The 19,817-nt window shown below is 43.8% G+C and overlaps 1 protein-coding gene across 1 annotated transcript in view; it reads right to left on the reverse strand.

Annotated features, from left to right (window-relative positions):
- The window catches only part of MRPS35 (mitochondrial ribosomal protein S35), a 49,339-nt gene extending 31,875 nt beyond the window's left edge, over positions 1-17,464 (reverse strand). The window contains exons 1-5 of the mRNA XM_019544250.1: positions 17,305-17,464; positions 8,560-8,603; positions 5,923-6,090; positions 5,461-5,521; positions 2,269-2,408 (exon numbers count right to left, since the gene is read on the reverse strand). Of these exons, the coding sequence (XP_019399795.1) occupies positions 2,269-2,408; positions 5,461-5,521; positions 5,923-6,090; positions 8,560-8,603; positions 17,305-17,449 (558 nt within the window). The 5' untranslated portion in view covers positions 17,450-17,464. The remainder of the gene's footprint in view (positions 1-2,268; positions 2,409-5,460; positions 5,522-5,922; positions 6,091-8,559; positions 8,604-17,304) is intronic.
- Between the last annotated feature and the right edge of the window lie 2,353 nt (positions 17,465-19,817).

Raw genomic sequence — 19,817 nt, forward strand, 5'->3', positions numbered from 1 at the left:
TGCGCACCGAAGCCAGCAGCAACGCAAAGTCTCTGCAGCCACTCTGCCTGGCTCCATAAGGCCCGGGGCAGTCACCCCAGTGTGCCCCCAGCAGGGACAGCCCTGGTTATTTCTATATCACAAACCTCACCTACAGACTGCATGCAGCAGGTTGCTCACCCTCAGTTAGGACATTAGTTCTGTAGCCAAAAGCTACTGCGTCACCAGCAACTGTTAAAGAGGGTTATCACTGGATTCTGCCCCCGCTGTATGCAGCTGTAGTGGGAAATGAGAGCCATGTTGGGAGCCACGAGTCAGTGTCTATTTGCAATGTTGCACCCCACGTCTCTTCCAGCAAAGAAATCAACCTCTCCACTTCATACGCAACTCTGGAAGGCTGATTATGGAGAGAAAGATGGATGTGGTATAAGAGAAAGTACAGTAATTTGTAATGAGTCAGTGGCACGAGAGAGCCCCAATATGGCTAGTACCACTAGCCGTATTGCAACTATGCTCTGTACTGATTCTGTTTACTGGTAACTCTGCCTTAAAAAAAATTAACTGACTAATACTTGAGGTAAATATTACATGCCAACCAATCAGTAAAAATATCACATGGTAACATTGCCTGTGTTTGTTAAGTATTCACATATGAAGTTCAAACAGTTTTTACCCTTCGGTGGGATATGAAACAAAACAGTGTCTTAATCACAACTGTACGGTTTTTGCCCGTTGTCACTGAAGGGAGAGTTAAGATTATTTGAATCCCAAAAACTATTAAATAGTTGTATATTTTTTAAGTCCGACTCTTTATTTTCTGGGTTAGTAATGCTCCTTTTGTTAGCTAACTACAACATTTATTATTTTTGCATCTAGTTTACACATGCACTTGCAACTACACCCAAATGGATGTGTATCTTGTCATATTACTAAAATTAAAACTGTATTAGGGCCCTTGAGATACGCATATCACTTAAGACTAAGATACTTATACACAAATCAAAATAGTAGGAAAAAGTTTAAAAAGGCATGGTGTTTTTTCCCCAACCAGACTCCAAGTAGGCTCTCAATATCCAAACATCCCCACAAGAAGGATCTGCTTTCTGTGTTTTTTCTCAGAAAACATAAAAACTTTTTGTCCTGTGAACTCCTGAATATAAAGGGTAGTGTTTGAATCACCAAGTCAATTACCTCCTCAGTGTTCTAGGTCACCAAGGAATTCGTAGCCCTGCTAGGTATAACAAAACTTGATATTCTTGCTATTTGCAGAGTAAATGTCAGGTAAAATTAGAATATTGTCACAGATCTGTCTTTGAACACCCCTTTGACTTTTACAGATCGCCTTTAAGGCCAAGAACAATACCTTTAGTCACCATTAAACTCCTAGTCTGGATTTCTGTTCTCAGGCAGAGTTCCAATTCAAGCTCTGCCACTATCACGTTCTAACTAATTAAAAAATGAGCAATGTTGCTAGCCTGAGGAAGCTACTATTTTAATGCTATTAAGGAAGACCTCTAAGGCCAGAGAATATATTAGTTCTCATTTTAAGTCTTATAATTAAGGGCCAACTGAATTTGAAGTGGCTGCCTGCCAATTTTGTGGGCAGAATACAGGGCCCAGCAGCCATTCACAGGCAGAGTGTGGCTCTGATCAACTGTGGGGAGCTGGTGGCCCCACCCCTCTCCACTAATTGGCTGTGAAGACTGCCTGTCATGCAGCCCCACACCTCACTGCTGACTGGCTGCTCGTCATGCGGCCCTGCACCTCACCGCTGATTGGTAGAGAGGGGTAGGGCAACATGACAGGTAGTCTTCACAGCCAATCAGTAGTGAGGGGCACAGCAGCCAACTCAATGGCAGTCTGAGTGGATTTCATGCTTTTTGTGGGCAATGCTGGATTTCACAAAAACCTGATTTCAGTTGGTCCTTACTTACAGTAAATGAAAAATGCAAAAACAATAAGGGCATCCCAGAAGATACATGAATATTGGTCCTAAAATGCTTGAGATGCTAACCAGGGAAATTATAGGACAGGCATACCATGACACAAGAAAAAACTTGGTTTTCTTCAGTTACTGAACTGAATGCCTGCAGTTATAAGTTGTGCAGCTGATAACTTTACCTCTCTACTTTAAATACTGCCAGAAAGCATGACATTTCAGGTCTTCCATTGCCTTTCACTTGAAGATGAACAGTAACACTCTACATATGTCCCTTTAAATCAAGCTTTTTTCCTCAACAATACTAAGAGAAAATGACTCCTTGTTAGTAAGGTCTACGTACTACTTACTCTTAAGGTCACCACTCTTGCTTTGGGATTACGAATAGATGGCCCTGCTGAAACATAATCCACTGTGTCAGTTTCAACAGGAAAATGCTGCTCACATTTCTCATCACTGTCCAATGCAGTTGGCCATTCAGTGCAGAAATCTGAAGAAACAAAAACCAACAAGTTTGATTCAAGCAATATTATTGACGTTCAGGTGACAACAGGACAGTACCATCATATATCTGTATTTACCTCTTAAAGGAATTGTTTTGTGTAGTTAAGCAGAAACCATATAGAATAAATACTGAAAACTATCAAAGCCATTACAGGATCACACCAATAACTTCCTTCCTCCCCCTTTCCCTTCCTCTTCCTTAAATATTAGCTTTGTTATCTACTGAAGAACTCTAACTCTATATCTTTCCCAAAAAAGTTAACCTTTAAAGCAAGGGTTAGCAACCTACAACCCACGAAGAAGTTGAACCTGGCCTTGGGTGGAATAAGGGATTGGACAGCAGAAGGCCAGGTTGCAAGCCATGGCCTGGGGAGGGAAGAAAAATATTACACATGTACCCTAGCATGGAACTCCACCAGTTCGGTGGGTTGCTACGTTCTACATTAGCTTTATATTCCAAACCACTGCAGAATGAAGTACCAAAAAGAGCACATTATAGTGATAATTACTGAGGCGGAAAAGACAGATAACTAGGATAGAATCCTCGTGGAAGGGAGGAGACTGAGCTTCTTGAGTACAGATACAGAACTGGTTTTGACCTCAGCCACAACCTGGGTACCAAGGAGGAACATACAGTAGTATCTAAGAGAACTAACCTGCACAAGATACACTTTCAATTGGGGTACTTATTCAATTTTCCTCTGTTCTTCCAGGCCTCAATGCACACAGATTAACTTTACTCTTCTACTAATGTTGGTATAAAGGAGAATATTCCACAGTGCAACTTGAGTTATACTGACATAAACATGCTTATACCTGCATGGAAAGGAAACTAAGAACATCTCACAGTAAAACCCCAGGGTACTCAAGGAACTGGCGAGCATCATAGCCCAGCCCCTGGCACGGATCTTTGAAAGCTCCTGGCGCTCTCGTGTAGTGCCTGAAGACTGGAAGAAGGCCAATGTGGTGCCTATCTTCAAGAAAGGGACAAAAGTGGATCTAGCTAACTATAGGCCCATCAGCCTGACTTCTATCCCAGGGAAGGTCTTAGAAAAGTTTATTAAAGAGGCCATCTTTAATGGACTGGCCGACACCAACATCCTAAGGGATAGCCAGCACAGGTTTGTTGCAGGTAGATCTTGCTTGACCAATCTCATTTCCTTCTATGACCAGGCGATCTATCACCTGGACAAGGAAGACGAGATTGAAGTCATATATCTTGACTTCAAAAAAGCCTTTGATCTGGTATCCCATGATCACCTCTTGGCAAAACTGGCCAATTGTGGCCTTGGGTCCATCATGATCCGCCGGCTGGGAAATTCGCTCCGTGGTTGGACCCAGAGGGTAGTAATTGATGGAAGTCACTCATCATGGTGTCCTGTGACCAGTGGGGTCCCCCAAGGCTCTCTCCCTGGACCCATATTGTTCATTAATGATATGGACATTGGAGTCAGGAGCGGACTGGCCAAGTTCACTGATAACACCAAACTTTGGGGCAAAGCATCCATGCCAGAAGAGAGGCCGGTGATCCAGGCTGACCTGGATAGGCTCAGCAAATGGGACGAGAACCTGATGGTGTTTAACACTGAAAAATGCAGGGTTCTCCACCTTGGGGGAAAAAAACCTGCAGCATCCTTATAGGTTTGGCAGTGCTACGCTGGCTAGCACTACGGAAGAAAGAGACTTGGGGGTTATCATTGACCACAAGATGAACATGAGCCTGCAACATGATACTGTGGCTAGTAAAGCGACCAAAACGTTGGCTTGCATCAAATCCCAGGATGTCCTCCTCCCCCTGTAGTCGGCCTTGGTGAGACCGCAGCTAGAGTATTGCATCCAGTTTTGGGCTCCACAATTCAAACAGGATGTGGAGAAGCTTGAGAGAGTCCAGAGAAGAGCCACGCGCATGATCAGAGATCAGGAAAGCAGACCTTATGATGACAGGCTCAGGGGTGACCTGATGGCCACCTATAAGTTTATCAGGGGTGACTACCAGTATCTGGGGGAACATTTGTTCACCAGAGCGCCCCAAGGGATGACGACGTTGAACGGTCATAAACTACTACAAGACTGTTTCAGGCTTGACATGAGGTCTGGAACAGCCTGCCATTGGAGGTGGTTCAAGCACCTACACTTAACACCTTTAAGAGCAAATTGGATGCTTATCTTGCTGGGATCCTATGACCCTCGCTGACTTCCTGTCCTTTGGGCGAGGGGCTGGACTCGAAGATCTTCCGAGGTCCCTTCCAGCCCTAAAGTCTATGAAAATCTATGAAAACTGTGTTCATTATGGGGGTTGTACCGATATAGTTGCAGTGAATAAACTGCAGCTAACTGACACAGATATACCAGTCAAAGAAAGCTGTGTAAACCAGGCCTAGTCTTATCACTGAGTTCCATCCAAGCCCCATTCTTATTAAGACACTGGATTCATTCATTTCCCAACATTACCTAGACCTAACAGAAAAAGTCTTGCTAGCCAACACAAGCAAAATCTGCCTACAGCCAGTCATCTGAGCTAACCCCAACTTCCTTAGAGGGGGAAAAAAGTGAATATGCAGACTTATGAAACTGAATGCAATAAGAAACAATGATACCACAGAATAGGATACTGGACAATACTGACAACGAAGTCTGATAAATTCCAGCTTTAGATGTGGGTCATTTTCTTACTGCATTGTGGAATGGAGCATCTCAGGGGTTGGCAATATACAACCCCAGGCGAGATCTGGCATGTGAAATCAGGTGGTATGGAGCTGCACCAAGGTGCATGCCCCCTCCACAGCACTCTTATTCAGCCCTCCCTAAAGCTCTTTCTTACCAGCACTTCCCATACTCTCATTGCAGAGGGGCAGATATTTGCAATGATGATGCAGGCACCTCAAATTCTCTTGGGGATGGAAAGGAGCTCGTGGCAGGGAGTGAGGTTGCAAGCTTTGGTCTGGGAGGCAAAATGTTGCCAACCTCTATCTTAAGACAAGGAGGCAAGAAAATGCAAAGAAAAGAAGGAAAATGAAAGAAAATGCAGAAGAACTCACCTTTAAGAGCTGCACAGTGTTTCTTAACTGCACCAGGAGTAAGATGCAAAAAATTGGGAATCTGAAAAAATATTTTAGTTGTAAATTGATATGTGTGGACTCTACCTTGACCAGGCAGTAACTTGCTCATACAAAATCCAATCACATTTTCAATACTTCTTTCATGCATAAAAAAACTAATCAGAGAATCAAGAGAGAGGATTATTATGCAAGTGTCTTTTCCTACCTTTGATCTAATGTAAGTTTAATTAAACAACAATACACTATGCAAGCCTTTTACAAAGATGAACAAAACAAATCTGATTGGCTTCATTTATATTTCTACTTTGGTGCAAGGCTATGTTAGAATGAATTATGTTCACCTTTTTCTCATATATTTAACAGTAAATATCTACCCATACCACCAAACATTTACTTTTGTGACTTGATTTTCAAGATTAACTAAAATGAATAAATTCCTACCTTTATAAGTTCCAAGTTGCCCTCTTTTGATAGAGGTGCTCCTCTCCTCGTTGGGTAGCCCATTCGAATGGGAAGTGGAACTGCAGAAGGCTTAAATGCTGCTGCAGTTGGGTAAACGTTGCTCCAATCTTGATCAACAGGCATTTTTTTTGTTCTAGGAATCCCAAACTAAACCACAGTTAGAAGTGATAAAAGTTAGATGAAGGTGGTTTGGTTTGAGAGATAAAGCCAGTAACTTCAAGGAATACCTTGAGGTCGCATCTGACAAAGTAATTTGTTGCCATGAAATGTCATGGCTCTCTTAACCAGTTGTTTTCTAAGGTGTCACACTGCCTTACCTGATGCTTGACTTCACACTAACATGGGTAACAACCTCTGTGCTCAAAGTCAGTGTTTAGTTTAAAAAAAAAAAAATGTTAGTAATAAATGTTTAAGATTAAATCATTTTAACTAAACAGTGTGCAAGATTGCTGTAGTAAAACATTTGTCCACATACAAGCTGCATCCATACTTAGGTATGTATGGGGTAGGGGAAGAGGAAGAGGAGGAGGGGAATCCACAAAACTTGCAAACAAAATTGAAGGATGGGGTCACTCAAATACTTACAAAAACATTCTGGCCACTTGCAGATGTGAACTCCCCCCAACCCCCCCAAAAAAACACTTTACCAGAAGAAGCAGCACATTACTTTGATCCAACACCACAGCATCTGTATAGATCAAGTGCTTTAGAGGAGTTTTTTGGCACTTTTAGCTAAAGCGGATTCAATCAGCTATTAGATAAGTGCCAAAAAAGCCCCACTAAAGCACGTGAACTATACAATGTTGAACTAATACATTGCCTCTTTTGGGCATGAGCTGGGCTCAGCATGGGAATGTGCCAAATTTAAAGTGGTTTGGTTTTTTTACATCTGCAAGCAGCCTGTATGTTACATTTCTTTTTTCATATTGCTTTGAAGTTTAAATGAAACATTCAAAGACCACCTTTTTTTTTGCCTTAAGGCATATGAAAATGGCCTAAACGCCTTTCCTCTTTCCCCTTGCTTTTATTTTATTTTAGAAATATGAGAAACAGAAACTCTATTCATTCATGGTTTTATTAGAAGTCTGTGAAAAGACTTTTATTAGAAGTGTGTAGTGTGAGCTTTAAGCACCAAAGTTACAAGAGTATATAGGTGCCAAAAAATGCCTCTCAGGATTTCCAAAAGTATCTGAGTAGGTTAGATAACCCCTCCTCCATCAAATAAACAAAACAAAGGCAAAGCAAACCATCACGAAAGGAACTTTAAAATTGTGGTTCTGAATGCAAGACAGAAGCTCACTAAACAACTTTCTTTCAGATCCTCATATACCCAAAGTGGTTGACCCAAGATATTTAAAATTTGTTATATATTGCTGATTGATGGAAGAATTCCAATAATTTGATCATGGCCCCATGAATGCAGTCGCTACACAAAAAGAAGCTGGTCTCTTCCCCAAAGAACTTACTATGTAAATCTAAGATAAGAAAAAAAGGGATGAAGCCCATCAAACTGCTTTGGTAGATCATTAAAAATTACTGTTTAGTGCAAATAAATACACATACAAAGCACACAAGGCAACTACTATAAACCTTCAGATTATTAAAAATAATTCATGGCAACATGCTCTGTGTTTCTTACTTAGTGATCATGTACGACTTTCCTGAATCACAACACCTTATAGGAAATTCCCAGAAAAGAGGGGGAGTCAAAGTTCAGAGAAGCCATGACAGATATTTTAGTTACCTTTGGGACTGGACTCAATGATCTGTAAGGTCCCTTCCAGCCCCTAACTACTATGAAACTATGACAGATATTGGTCACAAACCAAGGGAACTCAAAGTCAAGGCCACAGTAACATTTTGGATTTCTCTGAAGTGTAACCTGTGTTTGCAGTGCTTGGCCTCAACACAATTACAATACTACTATTTTTTGTACTTTTAAGGGTGCATGATTGATTATTGACAAGGACAGAAGTGATGTTTGTGCCAAAAGAAAAGTGGGGCCAGGGAAAGCCTCTGCTTGCCCACACCTCTGGCTTTTCAACACTTGTGTGCAGTTCAGAGGGACTAAACATGATAACTTAAAAGCTGGCAGGCTGGGAGCCAGATTCAGGGAGGCTCTTCCTGGCTCCGGTTCCCCATGCTTCTAGCTGCAGAACTGCCTACTGAATACTGTATATTGAATACCTATTGGTATTCCCAGGCAGGGTAGAGGCTAGGCTGTCAATTAATGAGCTCCCCAAAACTTGGAGGTGACCCAAGAAGCAGTCTTGTAGTGTCCCCTGTCTAGAAAGCTTACCTGTGTAGTTCTCCCATGTGGGGACTGGAATACATATACATTCCATCCCCCAGGCCTTTTATTTACCCATAGGAATTTCGCAGAAATTCTTACTGCTGAAAATGAGTGCCTATCAATAGCTTACATCAGATAATTGAAAAGTTTGAGAAAGATTAAAATGAATGATTGATTCTGGAACGTGGACATATTCAGTTGTTTTATTGGCTTTATTTTCAGAGAAATGTATTCTTCTTTTAATAAATTTCTGAAACACTGTAAAACATTAAAAGTAAAACCTGTCTTGGGGTAAGATGTTTGCAAACACTTTCGTTTCTTACCCGTCTACTGTACCGTGGTACTCCAGATCTTCTCAAGTGTGTACCTACAAGGCAAAATAATTTACTATTAAACTTGCTAAAAAACCCTTATATATTCATGGCATGGCATCATAACAACAGTAAAATTAACAGATAAAGGCAATCTGCAGAATTACCTGTTACAGTTAATGGAAGCCAGGGAGAACCCTAGCCTTTCAAATTAGGACTTGGGGTGGGTGGGCAGGAGAAGGGTGGATATCACTCACCTCCCTGCCAGTGTTGAGAATTAGGGGTGCACCAATAGATATTCTAGGGGCTGATACTGATAGCTGATTTTTAAGGAGGCATATCGGCCAATACCAATCCAATTTCTGATACAGTGGTTGCAGCTGGTAAGTCTGTTGTGGTGGACGGGGAGGAGGGACGGAAGGGGTGTTGGGGGGTATGCTGAGGTCCCTGCAATGAGTGCGACAGGGTCAGAGGCTGGGTGTGGGATGGAACCGTGGATTGTCCAGGGGCTGTGGGGTGGGGAGGGCAGCTCCTGCTGCTGTGCACACCTCAGAAGGACACTGGAGGGGTGGGGGGAGGGGGGAAGAAGAGGCGTGTGCCCCCAGATCTGTGGGGGAGGGGGAGGGGGGCAAGAATATGGTTTTGGAGAGTAAACTAGCAAAGCAAGTGAAATTCTGTTCATTGAAGTTTATCAGCTCTATCACTGTGAAAACAAGACAAACAACCTCAGCACCACAATTCCAATGAACAAAGAGTTTTTCTCTTCAAGTCTGTTCATAGCATCAGAAGTAGGCTGTTACCTACGATAGCTTAGGCCTCTCAGAATGAGTTAGTCCCTACTATACCATGCTGCCTTGCTTTCTGCCACTTCTAATGAAGTCAAGGAAATTCTATCTGCTTGGCCAGGACTAAATTTGATCCTGCAACTTGGCATCATTACTTGTAATGGGTATCTGATAAACTAATCTTTTCCACTGCCCACTAAGACACTATTTCCTTGCAGACAAATTGACACATCCCGAGTTTGATTGGCAAGTAGGACATCTGCTTTTCCCTCTATTCACTCATGTAACTTATATATTTTACATAATATTACAAAATGAAAGATACCTTAGTCCTTGGATCAAGATATCAATGTCTACATATAGACATCTAGGTAACTTGACAAACCTTTGTTTTGCACCCATTACTGGAAGCCATATCATATAAGGTTTATATTTTCCCTCTTCTAGCTTAGAAATATCACAGGTAGAGAGCCATGACAAAAATTCCAAGTAGGAAGCTGTGTCCTACTTATTTGTCTCAAAACTACCACTCATTTATACTTAGAACATTTTACCAGGATATATATACACAACTGATGCAGTGCTCCTTCAGCTGTTGCAGCTTCTAATGGCCAAACTGTGCTTTCTGCTGTTCTCCCAGGCTTCCAAGAGAAATAAACTACACTGGTGAAAGAACAGCTTTGCCCATTATGCTGTGCTCATTCTAGGGCATTTTTCCAACAAAGCTATGCATGTCACAGGTTGAACTTACTCTGAACCATATAATTTCTACTAGTAGAAGTCAGCTCCACAGAACTGGTCCCAAACTCCATAGGTTATATATTCGTGCTGATGTATTCAGGGTAGATTTAAAAAACCCCATTTTTAAAAAAATCAATTTTGATTGGATTTTTATTTTAAACAGTAAATAATAAACATTAAATCTGTTTCAAATTAAATATGGAAATATGGGCAAGGTTTAACTACATTAAAACCATTAGAATAAATAAGATATATTGAAATTAAAATATGAAGTCTAGAAAAGAGGCTAAGAGAACATGAAGCTTGTAGCATTTACACAGAATGCTCATTTGATGTCTCTTAATATTTTAGTCAAAAACAAATGCTTTGGAAATAAAGAAAATTATAAAAATCATAAAATACTCATTCAATAATTATTTTGCTTCAGCCTTAGTCAAGAGAGAGCAGCAATCAAAACGAATTACCACTCAAGGTGTAAGAAAAATTTCAGGAGCTATTTATTACAAACAGGATGACACTTTATACAGCAAGTAGTGACAATATAGGTAGAAATATCACAGTTAAATGAGTCAGTATCAGACCAAAGACAAAGAACAGGCAAGCAACATATACTGAAACCAGTTACCACAGCTTTGGACAAGTTGTAAAAAGATCCACAAATGTTCTCTACTGCTGTATGTCACTAAAGATAGGTGGTTTTATTTATCTTAAATCATACTGGGCTGTACTGCCAATCATAAACTAATACTATTCTCAGACAGAAAACTATATTAAGATTGAGTTCAGGTTGAAAGTACACATAAGTAACTTAAGAGAAAAAGACAAAACAGGATGCTGCAACAATCCCTAAACCCAGCATTATAAAACCAGGAAATTCAGGGCTAACCTCCAACTTTGAAAAAAGTAAGACATATTGAGGTAAGAACACAAGTAGCAGCATATTGGGTCAGACCAAAGAACCACTGAGCCCAGCAGTCTGTCTTCAAGTGGCAAATAGCAGATATTTTAGAGCAGGGATACTCAAACCCTGGCCCATGGGCTAGATCCAACCCAAGAAACCATGCCACCTGGCCTGCAGAGGTCTCAACAGGCCTGAAAATTTGGTGGTGGGGGAAGCAGTGGCAGCAATCACTGCTCTCCTGATGCAAAATTTCTAGACCCATAAAGCAATCCACAGGCCAGATAGCTTCCTAGATCCAGGCACAGGGGCCAGCTGCAAATGGTGCAGGGCCTGATCCTGCAGCACACGGCCCCAATCTGGTAGGACTCCAAGAAGTGATACAGGCCCTGAGAAATGATGATACCCTGAACAGGGCTGAGGAAGGTTGCACAGGGTCCCAATATGGCTGAGGGAGGTAGTGGAGGTCCCAATTCATCAATGTGGGGCTGAGGAAGGTGGCGCAGGGCCTGACCCTAGTGGGTGGGGCCTGATCAGACCCTTGGGAAGGCCCCTTATCTGGCTCACAGCATCACAAGGATGAGCACGACTGGTTTAGAACAGTGATTCTCAACCAGGATGCTACACCAACCTGAGGTGCTTTGAGATCCTTTCAAGTGAGCCACAGGGAGCCATGCAACATGAGTACTGTTGGCTTTGCAAACATAATTCACAAGATAAACCCAGAGATTTTGAACACAAATCCAGAGTGTTCAAAACATTTCTGCCCTGTTGTGGTCTTTCTGAGTTCTCTACAACAGAAGAGTTAATTGCTCTATTATTTTCCATAGTCAAAAAATTAGGGCAAGCTAAAAGCTGGCATTTTCTGAGGGGTTCCTTGAAAACTACTGCTACAAAGGTTGAAAACAACTTCTTTAGAAGAGTATGAGAAACAGGACATTTATGGTGATCCATTCCACCTCATCCTCCCAGTTACCAGCAAACATCAGTTTAGGGATGTACCAAGCCTAAGTTCACATCCCTGACAGCTGTGTTTAGTTGTCCAATTCTACACATATTTTTCTATTCCCTTTTTGACCCCAGTTATGGTAGTGATCCCCACTGTGTACTGTAGCCACGAACTCCTCAAGTTAGTTACACATAGCTTGAGCCATGGTTCACCTCAAGCTAGTTACCAGCAGGGGTGGGCCATTATTTCAGCTGGAGAGCTCCTTAATGAGTTTCAGCAAGCTGTCAAGCATTGGATGCACTGAACCTTTTAGAAGGTTTAACAAAATTTTAACGAAATTATAGATAAAAACAAATCATACACTAAAAATCAAATATGTACTATATTTTAATTTTATTTAAAAATATTGGTCTTGATTTGTGTTTTTTGAATAGTGTATATAGAAGTGATTGCATAACAGCTCAAAATAATATCTTACTTTTGTGTGGGGCAGGGAGCATGGGGAGGGTATGCCAGAGTGCTAGGTCCCAGAAGCCAGCTGGCAGTAGGGGGAGGGAAGGGGTGCATGCAGCAGAGCTCAGCCAGACAGCGCAGTATGGTCCCCACCCTGCATATAGCCTGTGGCTGCCTCTGCAGTGCTCTGCATGGGGCCAAGACCCGCCTGCTCCCACCCTGGACAGCCCCACACCTGTCAGTCAGCTCCACCTAGGCCCTGGCCTGTATTTATAGCTTCCCTGCAGAGCTGCTGCCACAGCTACCCAGGTGCAGCTCATATCCCCTTGCCTCCAGTGGCTCCTCTTCCTCCTGTCCCTCTGGGCAGCATGTAATGCAGGGAAGCTGTGCAGATGTATGCCAAGCAGTAGATGTTAAGCCAGGTGGGGGGGAAACTGCAGCTGGGCAGCTCCTGCCAGAACATCTGGGGCTCCAGCTCCCTGCCACCTTCCACACATTTGGCCACCCACAGGTGGCTGGCTACTCAATGCTCTGGGTGGGCAGAGCAGGTGGACAGCAGCAGGGAGCTGAAGTCCTGTGCACTGGAGCAGGAGCCACTTGGCTGCAGCCTCCCCCACCACCTTGGCACCTACTACCTGGCATGCACCTCCACGGCTTCCCCACATTACTTGGTTCCCAGAGCGGCACAGCAGGGGTACGAGAAGGAGCTGGTGGAAGCAGGGGGAGCTGAGCAGTATGTAGGAGGCGGCAGCAGCAGCCCCACCACCAGGAAGCGCTGCACGCTGGCTGGAGCTGGGACTGGGGTGGTGCTGTCTGGCAAGCATGGGTGGGAGCACAGTGCAGGCTGCCTTGGCCAGAGCTCAGGCCTGCACAGAGTGCTGTGAGGGCAGTCACAAACTGGAGACAATCAACTGGCAGGAACCTATCCACAGGGTGGATCCAATCAGCCAGCAGGCCATATTTTGCCTGCTCCTGATACCAATAGATACTTCATTTTGTTTAAATCGTGACAATTTCATTGGGTGCGCTCTAGTTCTTGTATTAGAAGACAAAGCTAACTGCAGATTTTCTAGTCACTTCTACACTATTCACTATTTTATAAACTTCTATCAAACCTCAAGTCAATCATCCTTTTCTAAGCTGAAAAGTCCTAGCCTTTTTAGTCTTCTCACATGGAAGCCATCCCAGATTCCCAATTTGGTTGCTCTTCTCTGTACCTATTGCTGTTGTTTTGTGCTGCATACTGCATTCAACAGGTGGGTGAACAATAGCTTTATATAATGGAATAATGATGTTTCCAGTTCCTTTTCTAAGGATCCCTAATAAGCCATTGGCCTTTTTGACCACAACTGTACATTAAACCAACGACTTCTAAAAAAAAAAACTATCCAGAATGCCTCCAACCTCTCTCAAGTGACAAGAAATAATTCAGCACTAACTACTGTTTCTGTATAGTTTTTGTTATTTTTTCCTCCATGCAAGTTATTTTGTGTTCAATGTCAAATGTCATCCATCCCTTAATTACCTGAGCATTCTGTTTTGAGAAATCTTTCTGAAATTCTGCATCATCACCTTTATATTTCACTAACAAGAATAATTTTGTATTAACTGCAAACATAAGTCTTTGTTGTGTTTTCCAGATCACTTATGACTATGAGAAATAATACATATTTCAGAACAGGGTCTTAGAAGTACCCTACCATCTTCCTCCATTGTGAAAAAGTAACTACTTAATCCTCCTTATTGCTTCCTACCTTTTAACCAGCTTTCAGTCCATGAGAGGACCTTCTCTCTGATCACATTACAGCTTAATTACTTTAAAAGCCTTTGATGAAGAACTCTGGGGTATACTGTATTAACTGGATTCTCTTTATTCATGTGTTTGTTGACTCCCCACCCCACCCCACCCTTGCAGGTGAGTATGTTTGCTTTTTCCTTCCTTATGTGTTTCTGTTATAGGGCAGGCTCAAACACCAAAAACCTGGATAGTTTTCTGAATGAATTAAATAAGTGTTGAAGACAAGTTATTTCACCAGTGATGGATAATGTATATTGACCATGTGAAAAAAAAAAAAGGCTTCAGTACCGAAGTCACATAACATGGCTTCCCTGAAATATACTACTGGAATTGTTAAAGTTGCACAATAATTTGTGGGGACAAAAAAGTGATTAATGAGATCAAACTACCATGGTTAAGCTACTTGACATCAGAACAAAGACAAATAGAGAAGCCATTGCAAAAGTTCTTCTTCCAGCATAATTGCGCAATATACTTATTTGAGACACAAACCATGCTTTCATCACAACCCTAACAAAACAGAGGTACTAGAATGTGAATTCCGTCATTGCTCTTCTGAAGTTTTGGCCTTCAATATTTGGAGACAAAACCAATTATTCAGCACCTGAAAGAAATCAGCTTTTCTAATGATACTGGCAATTTGGCTGGAGCAGTTTCCATAGATTAAAGCCAGGAAATGGGTGGAACTGCCTACAGCACAGTGAAGGACACATGCAAAAACAGTAGGCACTGGTCAGGGATTTAACCACAAACAACAGCTAGAAATAAGGAGGTTGTAGTAATGTTGTGGCCCCTTGATGGTTCAGGCAACGCTGGACCAATGGGCAGGGCTGGGACAGACTTTGGCCACACTTTTGAACAACGATAACTTGAAGGAAGGGGATGTGCTGTATTCAAAAGCCTGTCCCAAACACCCTTGCCTTCAGATGCGATGGGGACATGGAGGCTGCGGAGCCAAGGAAAGTCACTCCCCCACTCACTGCTGGATGAGGCAACCTGAAGCCTCCCCCCCAGAGCCAAACAGCATTGTCAGGTCTTTAATATTAAATTATTGCATAGGATAATTTTGAGCTTCCAATTTGCTTTAAAACTACCACACACTGAAAAAATGCAAATAAGCTGTCATCTTATTTACTTTATATTGTTCACTGTAACTCAGCAGTGAGTGAGAACTGGGTCTAAGTTGCAGCATTCTGAGGCAAGAAATCATAACTAAGTGCTGACAACAAGCCCCAAAGTCAGTTAAAACTCCCTGAGAATGACTTAGGTTTTGCATATATTGCATCAATTAGCTGCCTCAAATCATCAGGGGTACAGGTTGTAGCTGTGTTGGTCTAAGGAGATGCAGACACAGTTCTTTGGGTAAATCTGATATCTTTTATTAAGCCAACTCAAACAGTTCGACAAGTTTTTCTTTGCAAAGCGGGCCAGACCAATATGACTACCAAATACATCCCTGAAACATGGAAAATGCTGTATTTTAGCTGATTTTGGAATTATAAACTTCACTGCTAAACAAGAAAGAAAGATTTCTACATGTCCCTGCTGTTATGTCATCTGACACCACCTGGGAAGAAATCCTGCCTTATCTGCACACCAAAGGACAACTAACTCACAAAAAGGAACTCTCAGGACCCAACTTCAGCTTCCTCTGTGCAAAATGAAATTTATTTTCTACCTAAGGGGACTTTTCTCCGTCGTTCCCTGAAAGCTTGCAAAAAAAGGTAGTTTTTTTTTTTGCAATTTCTTAGTTGGTCCAATAAAAGGTATCATCTCTGATCAAGTTTTAGAGAGTTTTGCATTTTTTTTAGGGGTGCATCAATAGAGATTTTGGGGACCAATACTCATAGCGGATTTTTAAGCAGGCATATCAGCCAACACCCATCTGATTTCCAATACAGCTGTTCACAGCTGGTAAGTCTATTATGGTGGATGGGGGGCAAGGATCAATGCCCACTGCAATGAGGCAGGAACTGGGGCACGGTGGGACAGGGCTGCACGGATTGGCGCGGGGGGGGGGCAAGAGGGGCTGCATCTGCAGGATGAGGCTGGGGCTGTACTGTGCTCTTCCCAGTGCGGCTGGCAGTGGTGCTGGGAGTGGGGTTACGAGAAAGGAACTTCAACCACCCCATATTTTGCTGCAGCCACTTCCCAGTGCCACTGCCGCCCGCCCTGAACAGTTTTGAGTGCAACCCCCACATGTCTGGAAGAAACTGGCACAGCCCTGGCCCCAGCCCCCCAATGCAGCTCTGGGGCATATGGATCCCCTCACCTCATGCCCCCTGGGGACACACTGGCACCCCCTTCACCCTGCAGTCCCTGGATGAGCCGCAGCACCATCCTGTTCCTGCCCTACCCTGGCTGGGCAACACCTGCCCCAGCCCACTCTGTCCCTCCCTCATGACAGGGAGCATTTATCTGTCCCACCCCCCCTCACCCCTTCCTTCTCCCCTCCCTGCAACAGACTTACCAGCTAGATGCAGCCCTCCATGCTGCTGGGCTGTTCCTCACTGCCTGTGCGCTGTGGCTGCATACGCATGCCTGGACATTTATTTGCCAAACTCAACCACTTCAGGCCCATTTCCAATGCAATCAATTTTCTATACATTGGTGCCGATCTGACACATTTATTGGTGCACCTCCAATTCCCTTTTGTACACTTTAAGCACTTTTACATCCTGTGAGGGTGGAAGCGATCATACATTAAATGATCATTATTGCACATCTGGCAACACTGGAGCCAAGGGAGGAGGCGCAGGCTCTGTCCCCTTACTTCCCGTGTTTCAAGCCCTGTGCTGGGCACAAACTCTGAACGGGAGTGGGTCTGCAGCCAAGTGGGAAAGGAGGAGGGGAAAGAAAGGTGTCTAGGGGGCGAGCAGACGGTGGAGGCAGACACTGTGTAGACCCCTATCCAGCCTAAGATGACCCCCCCCCCGTCAGCAGCCATTTCCTGTGGGGGGCGGGGTGGGGGTCGCATGGGCCGTTAACGGAAAATACTTCCAACGTTCCCTCTCGCCCCCCACCTGTCCCCGGGGCGCGGAGCAATCCCCGGCCGGTCACGTGCCTCCTGCCCCACTCAGGGACCGGGCGGAACAGGCGGGGGTGGGAGCGTCTGCCCGGAGCCGGGGCTCACCTCCAAACCGGCTTTTTGTTTTGGGGGCCTCCGTAAAATTGGCCGCGGCCGGCAGCAGTATCGGGGTCCACACGCAGCAGAGTTGCGACAACACAGGTCGGCCGTAACGGCCCACAGCATACAGGAACGCAACAGCGGTCGCCATGTTCGCGGCTTGCGCATGCGGTCAGCAACCGACGGGGGCCCAAAGCAGCCAAAGAGGCTGAAAGGACGAAGAGATGGGTTGTGCGCCTGCGCGGAGCCCGGCCCGGGCGGCCTGGCGAAGAGCGCCAGGTCTCGCTGAGGGGCAAAGGGTGGAGAGAGCGGGAGCACAGCGACAGCTCTGAAGATTTCATAAAAGAGAGACAATGACTCCTTAATCAATCATTATCAATGATTAATGACTACTACTCATTAATAACCAGTTACCAAAAATTATCAATACTCAACCGTGAGCAAATAATTATCGACAAACAGTTGTTAATTAAATTAGAAAGAATTAATAACTGGTTAAAACATAATCACTTGTTAAACCATTAGCAGTTAATTGTTAAATAATTAACATGCAATTATTAGATCGACAGTTACTCAATGGTTAATGCTTAATTAAATTATTAACAAGTAATCATGAATAAAGGGATAAACAACCATTAGGCAAATCAGCAACTAAGCATTAGTTGAATTATTGACAATTAAATATTAATGGAGTTATTAACGATTGGGGGGTGTATTAATGATTATTCATTAATAACTGACTAATCACTTGATCATTAATTATCACTTAATCATTGATTAATTATTATTTTTCCAGCATTTTTAGAAGAGGGATGGGAAGAAATATGAAAGCAAAGCAGTTTGCTGTCCAGGCACAGGAAGCTCCCCATCTCTTCCCACTACAGCGCACTGGTGGCCAGGACCCCCCTCCCATCTGCTGTTGCCAACTTCCAGGATTTTGCCACAGCTCTTCTAAGTCTGTCATTTTCTTTTAAACCTACCCCCAGATCCTGCTTTCATACAGTGAGGTAGGTTGGTTTGTTTGTTTTATTTTTCACATTTTAAAACCGAGTTTCTAGGCCTCCAGAACAAGCAGAACAGCTTGAGAAACGTAGTAGGAGACAGCAGTTTCCCCCAGTGGGGCACAGTAGGAGCCTTTTAAGGGTGCCACCCAAAGTTAGTGCAAGGGTGATGTTACAGGGAGGATGGTCCAGGATTAGTGCACAAAGCAAGGAGTTTTCAGGGTGATATCTTTTATTGAGCCAACTGCATAGCTGACATCAAGTTGGACGAGCTGTCGAGGAGGAAAGCAAAAACCAGTGATTTTTAAGAACAGTGGATAGAGCTTGTGAAATTGGCTGGGTGGGGGGAGAAGAGAGAGAAATTCCCAGGTGTATCAGATGAACACTTAGCAGAGGAAAAGTTTGATTATTGGAAGATTAAGACCTATCAAAAAGGGAGAGGAGTCATCACCTGTAGCATGTAGAGATCAGGTAGATTATAGTGTATAACAATTAATATCAAAGTCCTTGGTTTTTAGTGTCCAGCCAGTTTACAAATTTGTTCCCAAGCTCTGTTCTTAAGAGTGTTTGGTACATTTCCTTTAACCTTAGACAAAGCTAGCTTTATTAGCGGTAGGCCACCACCCTGGGCACTCAGGCAGGAGGGGCTGCGATGCCCCCTGGTGGTCACTCAGCCACGGCTTGGTCCACCCTTCTCCCCCTTATATGCCCATCAGGCTTTGATGTTCTGGTCTCCTTCACTGGCTTGCTGGCTAATTACATTTCTTCAGGTACCCACATAGGCTTGTTGGGTCTTGACCTTCCCAGCCTCAACCCCTTTTCGCTCTAAGCTGGTTCCTATAGCTTAGGCCCACTGCACCAGGCCTACCTTCTGGGTCCCAGCCTCCCTTGGGCCTAGTCTGCCCTGCCCCAGGCTCACTGGCTCCTCATTTCTGCCCCACCTTGAGCCTGCCCCCAGCAGGGCTTAAGGCAAACACATGCCCGTAGGGCACTAATTGGGCCTCCAAACTCCCAGAACAAACTGCAGGTAAAAAATAAGCTCCTGGGCTATAACACAAATCAGTTCAACTGGGTTCAAACCTAAGCCTAACCCATGGGCCATATTCCCCTGAAAGTCAGCAGCATCTTGCAAGCTGTTCCATAGGTAGCTGTATTATCAGCCAGATTCTCTGCAGCAATATCAGGAGCTCTTCTGTTTGCAACTCCCAGGGCCAGACTGCCTGTCTTTTCCTCGGGCCCGTGTTTATATGGTTTTCCTGGCCCTGCCTGCTGCTGGTCACCTGCCTCCCAGAGCAGCCACAGATGGTTTCTGATTTGGCTTGGTGGAACAGTCTCAGGGAGGCTCCGTGTTGCTGGGACCTGTGTTTTTTCTATGCAAGCCTCTGGCCCCTGATGTTGCTGTTGCCTCTGTGGTGAGGATTTGTTTGAGTCTGTTTTATTCTTAAGTCTACCCTTGGGGGCTTGTCTGGCCAGCAGGCTCCAGAGTTTGCTCCCCATTCTCGGTAATGGGGTAGGGAC

This window comes from Crocodylus porosus, unplaced genomic scaffold (genome assembly GCF_001723895.1).
Source record: "Crocodylus porosus isolate Cpor-Errol unplaced genomic scaffold, CroPor_comp1, whole genome shotgun sequence".
Classification (NCBI taxonomy): domain Eukaryota; kingdom Metazoa; phylum Chordata; order Crocodylia; family Crocodylidae; genus Crocodylus; species Crocodylus porosus.